Genomic DNA, 16,969 nt, shown 5'->3' with positions numbered 1-16,969 from the left:
TAAGGTTTCATTATGTGTGTCTGTTCACTGCCCCCTCCTTTCACTCTTTAAATTGAAACTTTTAAGTGTAAAGTGAGACAAGGGTTGTATAAAATACCAAGCTGGAACTCTACCAGCAGCCCTCCGCAGCGAGGCAGTCTCAGGTGGCTTAACACTATACTATCTATTTAGTGGACCATTGCCATTTATGTCGATTCGCGTCGGATACCCAAACAAACTGTGACTATTAAGGGAATTCAGAGCCGTGGCAGCCCATATACAAGCTTGAAACAGGAGCCGTTTTGTAGCTTTATCAAAGTCTGTGAGTGCTGGCAGGGCCTTGGGAAAATGCGATAATAAAAGATAATGGTGGTGTTATTGTTATTGGTAATCATAGTAAATGGGCTCTAGGGGTATGGGTGGAGAAAAGAGTGGAAGAAGGGGGAGAGTGAGGGTTTCTGGGAGTGTTAAAGGGAAAACAGGGGAGGTAGCTGCTACCTATCAAGACTGCTGAAAAAGTGTTGGCATGTTTTTAACCAGGAAACCATCGCTGTTCATAATTACAGTGTAAATCAGTGATGTCCATAAGTGAAATGTTAGTGTTTTGAGATTTTTGTTAAGAGAATTTTTAATAAAAATCTATATTTACTTGTGGTTCTCTTAAGCCATTTGAGAGCAGCTCTCAGTGTGCTGCTGCTATGTCATAAATAGAAGTTATCAGATTAAAGTTCAACATGTAAACTAATCACTTCGCCAAGCATCGGTCTGTTTCTCACTAGTGTGTATATTTGCTTCCTTATTTCCTGTGTATGACGTGGACACCGGAGACATCCAGTAGAGTCTGAGAGTCAATACTGAGCCTATAAAGGGACACTGGTTCTGTTCCAGCATCAGGCTAGCAAATAAGTCTTTGTTTCCATATCCTCTCATGGTGACAGGGAAGCAGTTCCAGCTCTTCGCCAAAACCCCTGAGTACAATAGAAAGGCAGTCATGTATATCGGGCCAAGTAGTTTTATTTCCCAAAACAGTTTCCGTGCAGTACTCCTGGAGAGGAAACTCTATACATAAGTACTTAAACATCAACGTGTGACATACATTCGGGACTCAAACCAGATCCACTTCATAAATACAAGTTGGAAAGAGTGCAGTTGGTACCACACCAGTAAGTGTTTGATTGTAATGTGTGTGGTTATGCAGTCTGCACAGGAGGGCTTACATCCTCTCCATCCTCTGAAGGCCCTCTGCTCTGCCTGGTGCCACCCTGTCTTCAGGGATAAGTCCAGGCCGACAGCGCTCTTCAGATGACGTCTTAACTTTGATGTCAGGAGAGAAACTAGCCTTCCTTTCCCTCAGTTGATATATTAACACAAACATGCGCTCACTGAGTGGCAGAAGCTCGTGTCTACACGTCTGATTTTCTTCTTGATATTCATGCTCACACATATACATGAGCAAACACACATTGTAATACTTAGCACTGTTTTGAATTGAGTGTGTGGAGAGGGGGGTGGATAGGGGTGCCCACGTGCTAATCCTTATGAACTGTGCACAAAGGGAATACAAAAAGAACAGAGAAATCACCAAAGTCTTAGTGGAAAAAGAGGGGCAATGCTCAGGGGGCCTGGGTGTAAAGTGGTTTTGGACAGTGTGCCACTCGCCTCATTTGGTTCTAATTTGATTTAATATTCCCCGCTTTTTCTTTTTCATTCTCTCTTTAGGTTTTTTTCCTTTCATCTTTGGCTGAGAGCTTTCAGTTCAAACAAAAGGGACAAATGAGGAGGTTATAAATGCCTGTAATTTTTCTCTTTAGGAATTTTGATCAGCGCATGTTAAAGATCTGTTAAAAATCACTGCAGAAAGGGTCTGATTCCTGCTTCTGTTGGAATGTCTGTCACTTTACTTTGCTAGTGGCTGCATTAAAATGCATTAAACATGAAAAGGCTTTGACACGTGCAATGAAGTGTGTAAAATGCTATATTAAGTTGTGCAGCTGACAGTTGCGTATTTGCATATTAGATGCAATGTCAGCTGAGAAAATACACCACAATGTTTGTAGTGCTAGACCTGTTTCCAGTTCTTTTTATTTTTAAGCCAACATGGGCAAGAGGTCTTTGAGTTATTGGTTAAAACTTGAAAGTCTTTAAACCCATAACAACCAGGAAAACTTCATTTGTTGATTAAGACCACACAATATGACTGAAAACCCAAGGATCACTACAATAGTTCAAGGACCTTTGTGGTGAGAGATGACAGTTTGTGCTGTCTGATCACCTTTTTTAATGACAAACTCTTAAGGATATGTGAATCATTCTCCTCAGAGCAAAACTGTTTAACCACGCTGTTTCAAGTGTTCTGTTAAGTTTGTACTGCAACTGCTTCTTGGCCTGCAATATTAATTTGTTAAGGCTGAGTTGCTGGCGAGATGAGAGACTACAGATTCCAATCCACATGAGGGAGCAGAATTTCTGCTAACCTCTTAGCTTTTGGATGGGCTATTCTATTTTACTTACTCATACACACACACAGAGGCACACAAACTCGCATTTAAGAGCTGACATTAATCCACACACATTCTTGCCCCTTTACAAAATGTACTGAGACACATAGTAATAGAAGTCTAATCAAATACATATAAACACACATGTGCTTACTTGTATTTGCAAAAATTAAGATGCACAGTCTCTGACATCCATGGACCTGCACGCAAATACATGCAATATACTTGGCGCGCGCACACACACACACACACACACACACACACACACACACACACACACACACACACACACACACACACACACACACACACACACACACACACACACACACACACACACACAAGCTGTGTTTTTGACTCTGGATGCTGTGGGCTGCACGAGGGGAGATTTATGAGGCTGGCTCCCTCTTGTCCTGTGTGTCTCTGACTTGATACTCTGGTTTCCACTCCAAACCTCAACTCAGCACACAGGCACAGAGAGACAGGGGTGGGGATGGAGGGCAGTGGGAAGGAGAGAGGGAGGTGGACTGAAAGAGAGAAGTTGGGGTGGGTGGTGGAGTGATGGGGGATGTCAGAGGAGACTCAAATAGGTAAGAAGAGAAGGAGGAAGAGACGAGAATTGAGGCAGGAGAGAGTTTGATTGATTGAGACTGAAGTAGACGAAAAGACATTGAAAAGATGTTGGAAAGTGACAAAAAAGAAAGTGACAAGAAGGGCTGAAAAGTGTACTGAAGATATACACCCATCAGCCATAACATTATGACCACCTGGCTAATGTTGTGTTGGTCCCCCTTTTGCTGCCAAAATAGCCCTGACTCATCGAGGCATGGACTCCACTAGACCCCTGAAGGTCTGCTGTGGTATCTGGCACTAAGATGTTAGCAGCAAATCCTTTAAGTCCTGTAAGATGCGATGTGGGGCCTCCATGGATCGAACTTGTTTGTCTAACACATCCCACAGATGCTGGATAGGATTGAGATCTGGGAAATTTGGAGGCCAAATCAAGATCTCAAAGTCATTGTTGTGCTCCTTAAACCATTCCTGAACCATTTTTGCTTTGTGGCAGGGTGCAAAGTCCTGCTGAAAGAGGCCACAGTCATCAGGGAATACCGTTTCCATGAAAGGATGTACATGGTCTGCAACACTGCTTAGGTAGGTGGTAGGTGTCAAAGTAACATCCACATGGATGGCAGGACTCAAGGTTTCCCAGCAGAACATTGTCCAAAGCATCACACTGCATCTACTGGCTTGCCTTCTTCCAATAGTGCATCCTGGTACCATGTGAGTGACGCACACGCACCTGACCATCCACATGATGTAAAACAAAACGTGATTCACCAGACCATACCACCTTTTTCCATTGCTCCATCGTCCAGTTCTGATGCTCACATTCCCATTGTTGGTGCTTTTGACGGTGCACAGGCATCAGCATGGGCACCCTGCAGCTATGCAGCTCCATACGCAACGAACTGTGATGCACTGTGTATTCTGACATCTTTCTATCAGAACCAGCATAAACTTCTTCAGCAATTTGAGCATCAGCAGCTCGTCTGTTGGATCAGACCACACAGGCCAATGTGCATCAATGAGCCGTGGCCTTGGTCCCTTCAGTGTCTGACTGGTGACTGAGAACCACATGTTTGCCATCGTAAATCTTTGGATGTTTTTTGCTCCTGTCACATTTTGCACTCACTGCACTCTAATTTTTTTTTTTACTGCAATATAAAGATCTGCATATCTATGAAAATAGCACATTCACCGCTAGAAGCAGAGAAAACTCAAAATGTGTTTTGTGCAGTATAACAAAGTTCTAATTCCACAAATCATAAAAGAAAACAGAAGTTACATTTCTTTCATTATTCGTTTTACAAAAATTGAAAAAGCCTGGAATCAACATTTCCAACATTTTGTGCCCACAGGTGTTACCAACACTGGGGGAAAAAAGGCTTGCTCGACATATTGCACATATTTTATTGCATGTATTTTCCCATTCCTGTCTCCTGTCGGTTCCATGTAAACACAGTCTGCAGTTCAGCCGGGTCCCTCAATTTTTGTCAAATGACTCTTGGTTGCAGCTGAGTCAGTCATGGCTTCTCGGTTGTGCAGAGGGGTTTTGAATTTGTTGTTTTCTGCAAAAACATTTTAAATAAGTAATGTAGAATAAAGTTATTTTAAACTTAGATTTGGTTGTATTCCCCCGACAAAACGAAAAGTTAAACATAATTACTTCAAGTTGAAACCTCAACTCAACTCACAATTTATCCATTTTGGTGTGTGCACATGTGCGTGAGCATGTATCTTATCATTTCTGCAAAGCATCTATCATAGTAAGACGAAAAGTCTCCCCACCCACCCATCCTACCACCTCCCTCTATCCCTATCTCAGATAAATAGCCGTGGGACTTTAAACATGGCGCCCGGCCGGCGTGTGACTGAGAGAATGAGCCAACTGGTGGCTTCGGTGGCCAGGGGTCGCCCCCACCCCTCTCCTCTCCCTGGCTGGGTGGGTGGCATATGGTGGCCCAGGCAGGGACCCCATTGGTGTGACACACACACTAAGAGACACACAGAAGGCCTGGAGCCACCCAGGCTGGACCCACGATCGCTGTGGGAGACATGGTGTCACCAAGCCTCTGACAGAGGAGGGTTTGTGTGTATGTTTGTGTGTGGGTGATCCCACCTTGGAAGCACCCGACACAACCCCCCCCCTCCTGAGAACGTCGGCCGCTGCCCGCCACCACATCCCCATGGTGACTCCACTGTTGTCTCTGCTCATCAAAATTAGAGAGATTTACCTCTGCGTGCACACACAACACATGCAGTCACACAGAGCCAACAGGTGGCAGGCCTTGCTCGGCACAGCAGGCCCACTTCAAAGGTTAAACATACAGCGGACCGCCCACTCTTTCTCTGCCGTTCTCCCAAGGGAGAGCAAGAGAAAGTGAGAAAAAGAGGACAAGATAAAAGGAGAGACAAAAAGGGAGACAGCGTAGGACATGTTCATGAGGGAGCATGTCATTGTATATACCTGGTGTCCACAGTAGCTCTGCAAACATGCACGTAGCTCACACCTAAAATTGACTCCCACATGACTTGAAAACAGAATATGTAACACAGCCGGAACAAATCAACCCTGGTATCACTTCTCTTCCTCTTATCAGCTTATCACAGTGAACCAAACTTCTGAGATTTATCTGTATTTGGCACACAGCACAAGACAATTCGGATGATACCTTGATATAGCATTTCGTACACCCCAGGTCATACAGCAACTGAAAGTGATTTAATGAAAGAGAATAAAAATGAATTATAAATAATATGAAAGTCCATAAAAATAGGTCTGATACCAGTAAGTTATATGAAGCTACTTAAAAGATGCATGAATAGCAAACCTAAAAACATAACTTCAAGTCTTTTTTTAAGCTGATGAGGAATGCTGTATCTCCATACATCTTAGTTAAATTCTGGGAAACTACTGAAACCAGGCTTAAAAAATCTTAGGGATCTAGAAGCAACATATCTGAAAATTATTCAGGAGCTAGTACAACAAACGATCTTAAAATGAATTCTAAAATGAGTGGGTCTCCCAGGAAGAAACTGTAAAACTAAAGTAATGTTTTCTCTACATTTAGTTTTGATGAGAAGACATGCTGCTGCATTTTGGATCCTCTGAAGTTTGTTCTAAGATTTCTTTGGGCGGCCATTCATCAAGTCTGCTAGAAATAAAAGCATAAGTAAATCTTTCAGTGTCTTCCTCAGACAGACATACAGGAAATATCTTTGAGATGGAGGAAAAAGTAATTTCTAGCAGTGTTTTTTATTCAGAGGATGGGCCACAAGATTCCTTGCCTCATGCTTTGTGTTTATAGCCAGCTTTTATAAATGAAAACTGTCTCAAGACACAAGGGAAAAACCTGACTCACTCAAAGCTAACAACAAATATCACTTCAAAACAACAGTGATATACACAGTCCCACCTTAGCACTTGGTTTAAATCTGGTGTAAACAACAGAATCCGGGGCTTTATCCTGTCTGCTATCAGTTTTACTGTCTGCTGCTCACAGTTGAACAGGCTCTGTAATGTTTGCTCAGCACTTATGAGGCTGTTTGTTGTCAAAAGAACTTCATTTGAACACCACAGTCCATGTTAATAATCTTGCTCATGAGGTACATTACTTTCAGATACACATCTGGTAGGGTAATCCATCCGCATCTGACTATGTAGATGCCTTGTGATGTGAAAGCAGGTATTTTTCCTATGAAATGTGTAGAGTATGTTGATTGGTTGGAAAATCACATGAACTCTCTACGTAGGGTTCAACTTAAACTGTGCTTTTATACGTAAGCAAGAGTGTATGTGTCTGAATTTGGTGGGTTTCCATGCCAACTTTGTGTGCATGAGGCTGCAGGCCACAGTGTTGGCGTGACTTCATGCTGCCTAAAGGCTGATAAGGACCAAGGCAGTTCTAGCAAAACTGCCCCCCGTCCTCCCAATCTCTCCACTCCCCTCCCTCCTCACCCTACCTCTCTCTCTCTCACCCTCTCCCTCTGTGCATCCAGCAGCCTGGCTGCTTCCAGCCTGTCTGGTGCCAAGACTCAGATTTCAGAATTTCCTTCTACAAGCCACATTTAGAGCAGCCAGCGTTCTCTGTGTATGTGTGTCTGTGTGCGCATATGCGAGCGAGTTTGTGCGACTTTCTCCTCTCGCTGTCTACCTCTGTGACCCCCACCGCCCTGTTTGCAGCGAGCACTGTCCTTATGGTGCCGCTCTTTGCCTTTTCTGTGTCTCCCTGTCCATCCACCTACCTCCTGCTCTTTGTTTATTTTGTGGAACTTCATCTGTGCTGACAGCCGATGTAATACGTGTCAACTAATGTGAATGTGCATAATAAACATGATTAGACACACACTAACATGCAGCAGAGATTTATATGTTTCAGTGGCAGTCTGGAATGAAGGGGGTGACTTAACAGACGCTGTGAAACACTGGGATGGGAGCATATGATGGAGATGGGGTTGAGGCAAGAAGAGAAGGGGGATGTAGTGTGGAGAGCGATGAAAAGAGAGATGCTAAGACACAAAGTAAAACAGAACAAAAATACAGTCCTTGCTGTAATGTCCTTGTCTGGCACACCAGCTAAACACGCACTATGCAATAGAACCTGTAGCTTTAGACGCATTGTGGCCGTGTGTGCATGTTAAAGGCATTTTCCATTGTTTATAGTGTAGCTTAACATTATCTGTATTTATAGAAACACAAAGCACTGGCCAAGAACTTTTTTTTTTTTTAACCCAGTAGGGCAGAACAATTAGTTCTATTAAAATAGTGACTCCACTTCTATGCAATCTCATTGTTACCTCATAACAAACCTGCAACAGAACTGAAATTTTACTTGAATTGCAGAAGCAACAAATGTGAAGAATGTGTTACTGCATGACTAGAAGAGGAGACAAGCAAAAACTAATTGTGTGTGAAAGAGACAAGAAGAGAAACAAAGGAAAATGTGTCAGAATCAAAGAAGTTGGTGCTAATTAGAGGGAGGAAAATGTTTCCAATCCCACATCTGACATAACTGAACCACCAGAACAGAAACAGGTGTTGATGCTTTTATCGGTAGCTCAAGAAAATGCTCAAATTGGAATTTACGACTCCATTATTATTGACATTTGAACCAGATATGTGTATGTGTGTGTAGTTACTGCTGTGCTGTTAACAGCATTTGTAAGTGCTACATAAAATGGGATTCATCAGACTAAGCAACATTTTCCACTCTGCTGCCAGTTTGCAGATTTGCTGTGAAGTGTCTCTGACATGTCCGTCTGTACACTGCTGTTATGAGCTGTTGTTGTGCATATTTGTGGCTGCCTTTTAGCTTGCACAGAAAATCCCAGAAACTTTTTTGCAATCCTGGAACCAACAATTATTTAACATTTGCTTAAATCATAGGTCTTTCCCATCTTGACTTTTAGTCAAACAGTAAGCAAATGTCTAGACTCTGTCTGCATGCTTGCATCTGACTCACAAATGGAAGCCCAAGCTGTTTTTGTAAAACGGCTGATATAACTAATAAAGCGGATGTTGTGTGTATGTGTGTTTGCAACTTAGGGGTGTTGATTGTTTGTGGGGCTAATACAGACTCACTAGAGCAGGCTGGATGTATTTGATGTGGGATTGATCAAGGGCCAAGCATGGAGCGTGGCTTTTGGTTGAGACTTTTGGTTTCCCAGAAGAACTGCTTCCTGCTTCCCAAAACTGGTAAAACTGTAGGAAACTGTGTGCAATAGACTCTGTCTGTGTTTGTTCAAGTTCATGTGAGTTCACATGTGGTTATTTGTGTGTTCGTATCAGTTTGAGCTTTTGCATCTCAGGTTTTTTGTTTGTATTTACTAAAGCGCTTGTCCAAAAGCAGTGGTGTAAGGTATATACCACTTCTATAACAGAAACAACTTGAAGATGGATTTCAACCAACTTCAACTGTCAGTTTTCATTCAGTTTTTATATTTGTGACCTACAGGTTTAGTTTTCTCTGCCGTCTCAAAAGTTTCAATGCGTTTGCTGGCACATTGCTGTTTAGTCACTGAAGCTGTAGATTGGATTACATGTCAAAGAGATACAGTCATTCCAGTGATCATTTGTTTACAGTAAGAATAAACTAGCTGCTGATAAGCCTTACATAAATCGCATTCTCTTTCTGAGACACTTAACAGGGTTTGATTTTATACAGCTTTTATAAATGTCTCCATTTGTCGTGCACCATCTTTTATCTTTCTCTGGGGTAAGGGGCATGTCATTGGGGAATGACATCCCAGTCACATGTATAGAATGCAGCATCTCTTTGAAAGTACAGACATACACACACCACGTTACACACACCCTAATGTCGTCAGAGAGTGATGGGGCACCATCCTGCCGACAGAAAAAAGTCGTCTGTTCCATCTCAGGCAAATAACAATAAGCCTAGGGCTGGATTCCAATGGGCTTTCTCTTTGAAATGGGATACCGGCACACGCATTACAAATATATCTCTTGTTTTATCTTCCGGGCCAGGCCCATGGAAAAATTATTCCAAATACCTGCCGTGCTTTATCTGGAACCCTGGAATAGGTTAGGCCCAGCCGGGAACACGAGGATGTCTAAAATAAGGCCTCTATTACGGGATGGAGTGGAGATGGATGGGACGGAGCGGGAAGGGACGGGGATCGGGGGTATTTTAGGTGTATCGGCCCTGTGAAAAAGGCCTTGTTGCGGGGGCTTGGAGCTGCTTTAAAGTCTACAATGTGGCCCGCCGTCAGCTGTTGCACAAACTGCACGTGTTGGGGGAGGGTTTGTGTGTGTGTATGCATGCTCATGTGGACTCACACGTCCATTGCTGAGCGGGAGTATAAATAACATTTTTCCTACAGATGTTCTCACCTTGACAAATCTGTTCTTGGCCTGTGTGATACTTCTTGGCATTTGGCATGATGGCCCAAACTAATGCCTTCATATACTTTGCTCTACCTCCGCCTGCTCCTGTTCAAACCATTGCATATGAAGAACTGCATGTACGTTTTTGTTATTTAACCGATGACGTTTTCCCAAAATTCAGTAACCGACTCTTGGCCAAAGACAAACATGCTGGCTGCTGCAGAGATTCAAAGTGTTAGATTTGGTTTCCTGTCATTTATTGATTATGTAAACACATACCAGAACACCTGATATCGAAATATACACTGATGTTAGAGTTGAATTTAAAAGCCAAATGATGGAGCCATTGTTTATTACAGTAATGTGTTTCCCAAACTAGTTCGCAACTCACCATAAAGACACCACTTGACTCTACATCACCGTCTAAGACATTCTCTGCTACATGTACTGCAGACAGTGTTGAGAGTATCGTAAACCATAAAATCTCTGCACACTCTGTTGGACTAACTATGGAAGGACACCATTTCTAAAGTATTCCAAGCATCTTTTTGTGTTATGGTATGTAAAAGAAGATTTTGATATATCAGACAACTTATATGACAATACTGATATATCAGTGGCACGCCAATAATATCTGCTCTAGTTGCAATGCCAGAACAGCTATATTTTTAAGAGGATTTCTGTGCTCATAATCATACCGCAATGAAATGAGGAATCAGTGTTGAATCAAGGTAAGAAGAGAAGAAGAACATTCTGGAGGTGATAAGGAAATGAGAGGTGGGACAGACGGGAGCGAAAGCTGTTGAAAATGCATCCTTGAGGAATTCATTTATCTCTCAGCTTCTGTTTGGTGCGACCCGACACGGAGTCTATCACCATCGCCTGTAGAGTCTCGCTGACATTTCCTTCAGCAGCTGAGTGTGTGTGAATACCATGTACCAGACTCACTCCGAGAAACACACTGTCATCTACATAGTTCCCATGGCAGGATGAAGAGGGACGGTTTAATCATCATACCAGTGATGCCAAGAAATGAGTAGAAAGAGGTGGCGATCTCTTTGAAGAAAGAGATGACAGAGCCACAGTGGCATACTGGCTACCAGGCTGGTATTACCAGTTCAGGATGACTCATATGGCACCTTTGAATGCGAGCTGATAATGCCAGCATGGTGCCCGTCTGTCACTTTAATGTAATTTATCACCATGACATAGATCAGTTGTGTTTTGGGCCCCTATTCCATGGGGTTATTTTGATAATCACATTCTGTATTTTCTTCTCTGTTAATATACACAAACTAGAGAGAAAAAAGCTGTGGAGGATCGGTTTACCATTCTGCATATTCTGTGGAAGAGGGCCAAGAGTATCCAAAAATGTTGACAGGAATTGCCGTACATACTGTTACATCAACACAGGCCATTGAATTTGTTGCAACAACTGATCTACAAAGTGAATGCAATGCACAATGTGTGTCATGTAAGACAGTGATGCTTTGGCTCTGAAAAAAGTATTCACACATTCGATCCTATTGCGTTTCAGTTTCCTACTCGAAGGAGTAAAATTGTAACCCTTTTTTTTCTAACAGTGTCAGTCAACAAAACTGTGTTTTTTAGTCTTTTGTGTTCTTTTTCCTTGGCCCTCTAAAACAGAAATGCAGAAAATGCTTAGACATAGATTTAAAGGGTGATGCAGGGTATGTAGTCACTTCAATATTTACCATAAGTGCTTTTGTCTCTGTTGCTAAGAACAGAAAGGAAGACAAAACATGCTATAGCTTTTACTCACAGACAATGCCTCCAACAGGGGCAAACTTTCATCTTTAGCATGGCAAACCCAGATATTATGCAATAAGTCCTGAATGCGCAGAAAGACATGGATATATTGAAATCCTGCTAAAACACATCAGTACTTTTCAAGGAGGTCATTTCCCCAAGCAAAGGACAGAAATTATGGGGAGAGAAGAGTATAGCCAGCCAGTATGGGATAATATTGAATGAGAAAAGTTGCTCTACAGGAGAAAAAATATTTGAAAGCAATACAAAACACCTGAGAGCATTACTGCACTATATTCTTTTAGATTTTGAACTGTCAACTGTTGCTTGAATTTTGTGTTTATCTCTGCATAAATGAAGACATTTTCAACATAATCTGATGCAGAACATGAACACAGGTGCATAGAAATTCACCAGAATTAAATCATTTTGATATGTCTTGTTAAGAAAGTTCCTGTCTCCTTTTTAAAGTGTTTCCCCCCAATGCAAAACATTGACATCCATGCACAAGTGTATGATGAACTAAAGTCATTAATTAGGCAAGTATGTTTTGTTGAGATAATCTGGTAAGCTGCAAAGATGAGAAGAGGCATGGCTTTTTAAAAGACTTGATTGAGCTTAAAACTGGTAACTTTTTTGGTCTTTATCCAGCTGTAGCATTTGTTCATGGGTGTAAAGATCTTTTCTAAAGATGTAAAGTCTTATAATGCACTTTAGAACTGATGACATGGCATATGTTGTGTGCAGCACCTTTTCTTTCCCCCCTTTTTGCTGTAATGTATTGTGGCAGATGTCATATTCCACTCCTTTCTCTCATCATTTTTGTCTCTAACCTACTCGTCTCTCCTCCAGGGCCGACTCTGGTAAGATGACGCAGCCCATGAGAGGGGACCAGGCCCACCAGCCGGCCTCAGCTCGCAAGTCAGCCAGTCTGTCCTCGCCAAGCGCAGCTCGCCGCCTATACCGCAATTTGTCTGGAAAGTTCCGTGTGGGCACCAACCCTCCTGCACTGGAGGACAGTGTGGTGTCAGGACGGGGAGGAGACAAGGAGAGGCTACGCAAAACCACCATAGTAAGTCGGAGAGAGAAAGAGAGGGAAAAAATAATAAGCCCGGGAACATTGTAGTCTAAAAATAGTCAAGGAAAGCACATACACTTGGATGGTGATGGAATCTCAGGTAGTAACAACAAACACACCTATCGATATATTGCAAAGCAATACAAAAACTGTGTGTGTGTGTGTAAGCAAGCAATGTCCTCAATATTCACGGATGAAAACTGAAATGTCTTTAACTCCATGTCAACTGTCTTTGTGTCACAGTTCCAGAGTAATGAAGCATTGTTTGAGGCAGTGGAGCACCAAGAGTTGGACTTGGTGCAGCTGCTTCTGTCCCAGTACAGTTTGGAGGAGCTGGACCTCAACACTCCAAACAGCGAAGGCCTCCTGCCCCTTGACATCGCCATCATGACCAACAACGTGCCCATGGCCAAGCTTTTGTTGAGAGCCGGTGCCAAGGAGAGCCCACACTGTGAGTAGAAAAGCACAACGTACCGTACCTGCTGGTGATTTAGTCCTGCACCTCTATGGACACAGCACAAACATGGCTAGAAGTAGAGCAAACTCAAAAATGTCTTTTGTGCAGTATAAGAAAGTTATAAAGTCATAAATCTGAAAAAAGACAGAATTTCGTTCATAATTTTTTTACAAAGATTTTAAAAACCTCAAATCAACATAATCAACATTTAAGTGCTTACAGGTGTTACCAATAGAATAGTTTTGGCTCTGCATGGTAAAGATATTTTACTACCCTTCTCCTGCTGTAAACACAGTATACAGTTCAGCCAAAAAGTCTCTGAATTTTTGCCATGTGATTGTTAGTTGCAGAGTCACTAATGGCTTCACGGTTGTGCTAAGAAGGACAGATTTTTTTTTGTTTTACACGGAATCTTAATAATGCAAAGGTTTTATTTTTAAATTTTAAAGATAATGTAATTTCAATTATTTTATTCATGATTTTAAGCTTAGATTTGGTTACATATTCCAGTGGAATCAGGTGTCACAGATGAGTAGTTTAAGGACTAGGATTTTTTAGAAGATAACATGCATTTCAAACTTGCTGGCAGATTTTGAGGTTAGGGGAATAAAGGGAGCTTACACAGGGTTTCATAACTTTACTATTATATAATTATTGCACCTATAGAGCTGTGCAAAGATAATCATTATAATACATTTTGTTTATTTTCTCTCTTCATCTTTTCTGTGGAAAATAGCCAAAATGTCTTGTGTCTCTGTAGTGTCTCTACCGTTTGAACAATGGCTCACTCATGTATAACTGAAATTTTAAACCTGCAGCAGGTAGAAATCTCTAAAAGGAAGAAAAAATGGTAGAATTTAAAAACACAGCCATCTGCCTGCAGCTTTCCCCACTCTGTCGTAAGTTCCTCCCATCATATGAGCATGTACATGCACGCAATTTCAATGCACTAAAATAGTCAAACAACACATCACTCTAACAATTGGTTTCCCTCAGGATTCAAATCCCTCTTTCCTAAATGGAAAATCCTACGCTTGCCCCATTCAGCCACTACGTCCTACTCTTACTGCAAACTTTGTTGCTCTTTACACTATTTTACCTGAACAGGGTGAAAATCCTTGTGACTGGCTGAAGTCTCTGGTCACAGGTAAGATTTTCTTAAGCCTAAAAAGACAGTCATGAGGATGTGCAGAAGCCTTGTTTCCTCTCAGACCACTTTATGGCCAATGACACACACAGAAAAAATCCTGCCTACCCCAGTTTAAGTCTTTAGTTTTGTTAATAAAGTTATCTGGTAGACAAGCAAATGTTACCTTGGCTTCCAGTGGGAATTAGGCTGATTTGCCTGATCTTTTAGCCAATCATATCTTGTGTGATATGTGATAAAAGCCAAAGATAATTGTTTTCTGCCAATCACAGCTTGTACACCTAACAAGCTAATGACCCAAGTGAGTCCCAAAACCACATCAGTCACTCACAGGCAGCTCTCTAATCAGTATTTTCCTCTGTTGATTTCAGACTGTAGCACAGCCCATAAATAATCCCAGAAAGGGTTTGTTTGGGCATCAAAAGCCACTCTCTAGGAACTGACACCTGAACCATGAACATCAAGTAACCGCAGGTGTTGGCCAGGGCAACGGCACACACAAGACCCACAACACAATCTCCTATCATTCACACCAGTAATGCCTTTATCCACACTGTACTGACAAACTCACACATCTCCTTCTGTTTTCTGCTGGCGGTGAAAACATATTCAAGGCGATGAAAGGGTGGTAATAATGATGCAATATTAGTCATCTTCGTAAGCCCTTTTCATTGTCTGTGATCTGGTGAGCCTTTGCTGCCTTCCTCTGTTAATGATTAGAACTCGCCAGTAAGGCTCCTAGGCTGTTTGTGTTTGTACTTATCCACACACACACACACACACACACAGGCACAGACACACACACATTTTCAAGAGCTGAGCCAGACGTCTTATAAAGGTATCATTAAATTGAAAACACTTGAATGGAAAGTAGTGTTTACTGAAGTTTGCTCTTTGATTGCACTCTCTCTCTCTCCAGAACACAAATAACTCATGCGACGGTGTGAGTTGTGTGTGCATGTGTGTGCGAGTACAAAAGACTAAAACAGAGGAAAGAAAGGGAGCGAACAATAGCACATGAGGAAAGTGCTCGCTAATCAAACTCTGTCGGAGGAGAAGTTGAAATCACAGACGCTGCCGACTTTTCTTTGAACTTTGAAATTGATTCTGGTGCTTGACTTCACAGTGTGTGGTTACCAAAGAGACAAGGGCGGACAAAGACAATCAAATAAACTCTCTAAAGCATCTTCACATTCACATTGTAAATCCCTCGGTGGCTGTCAGTATAAGACAAAGCCACTTTATTGTGCTTTAATCCCAGCTTTAATGTGAAATAAGGACAAATCAAGACACACATATGCACTGATGACAGCATCTGGACTTGTTTCAAGGTCTGTAGATGTGAATCAAAATGAACCGACATTATTATTATGTTGATTATTTCCATCCATCCAAGATTCCAAGTCTAAGGATCCTTGGTAGTAATTCTCTGTTAAACCCTAACCTCACAGCTCAACTCTGACCCCTTTACATTATCCCTTTTAAAAATGACAAACTGCCTTTAAGTCTTCACACAAGTGGCTGAAGAGAACAACAAAACTGACACCCAGAAGAGACACTCCGATTCAAAGAAAAGCTCACAGCCACTGAGGAGACACAGAGAGAGCCGCAGAATTAAACACCCAGATGGACATTTTGACACGGAGCTTTAAACTTACTGTCAACAGTGGAATCTAACGCTCAACAGTGGAATCTACAATGAACAAACACAGACCACACAGACTAAACACAGACACACACCAATCCCAAACACTCCAAGAAATGACCAGCCACCAAAGAAGGAGTACAGTACGCTACTGTCCTTTGTGACCTTAACAGCTTTACATTAACTGCCCCGTGCTTTTATTTAGAACAATCTGTATGCATTTGCAACTGGAGCGATCGAACCTCTTTGGTCTCTGTGTCACGCCACAAGAAGTCCCTATCGCTGACTGCTCAGCCACGGTTTGAATATTTTCATGGGGTGTTACATCTCATCTACTATAGTATTTTAAACATCATTGTTCACAGTGTCTTAGTAACACTCTGCCCCCTTTGAGAAAAACATTCTTCTGATGGCCGTAGGAGGCTGTGGTATATTATATAAATAGATGAGTTATACCAAATTTTCCACACGTTTTGCAGAAAAATACTTTTTACAATGGCAGTTTAAAATGATGCCTATGCATGTTCCCACCATTTTGTGTTCCCTTATAACCGCATATGAAGAATACTCCTCCCTCTCTCACCCCTCTCACTTTCATTGCCCCATTTTCTGTGTCATTTTCTAGGTGATGTCATCCCCAAAGAGAGACTGCTTAGTTACATTAAATGAAGTTTATTGAGGAATCTGCCACAGTATTTTGGCAAACAAAGACATTAAAAGGAGCAGCCTGCAAAAGCCATTTGCAACATTGCAGGCAATGGGACTTCTTGCAGTATCACTGCGTGTGTTGTGGAAGCACTTGATAAAAGTGGAATATTTCACTGATGCATATATGCACATATTTAATATTCAGAATGGTACTGTGTGTAAAGGAGGAATTTTGCATTTGAAGTTTGGTTGGAAAACATGATCACTCAAATTTACGATCCTACATTGCTCTGCTTTGAGTTGTGTTCACCATCTGCCTGTCTGAAAGCATTTTATGGA

The 16,969-nt window shown here is 41.9% G+C and overlaps 1 protein-coding gene across 5 annotated transcripts in view; it reads left to right on the top strand.

The window, feature by feature from the left end:
* LOC111588170 (ankyrin repeat and fibronectin type-III domain-containing protein 1) overlaps positions 1–16,969 on the top strand; it is a 161,270-nt gene that overhangs the window by 125,343 nt on the left and 18,958 nt on the right. For all 5 annotated transcript variants that reach the window (XM_035942954.2, XM_035942955.2, XM_035942952.2 and 2 more), the window contains 2 exons: positions 12,508–12,727; positions 12,977–13,184. In XM_035942954.2, the coding sequence (XP_035798847.2) occupies positions 12,508–12,727; positions 12,977–13,184 (428 nt within the window). The remainder of the gene's footprint in view (positions 1–12,507; positions 12,728–12,976; positions 13,185–16,969) is intronic.

This window comes from Amphiprion ocellaris, chromosome 18 (genome assembly GCF_022539595.1).
Source record: "Amphiprion ocellaris isolate individual 3 ecotype Okinawa chromosome 18, ASM2253959v1, whole genome shotgun sequence".
In the NCBI taxonomy this organism is placed as follows: domain Eukaryota; kingdom Metazoa; phylum Chordata; class Actinopteri; family Pomacentridae; genus Amphiprion; species Amphiprion ocellaris.
This window is presented reverse-complemented; position numbering and strand designations above follow the sequence as displayed.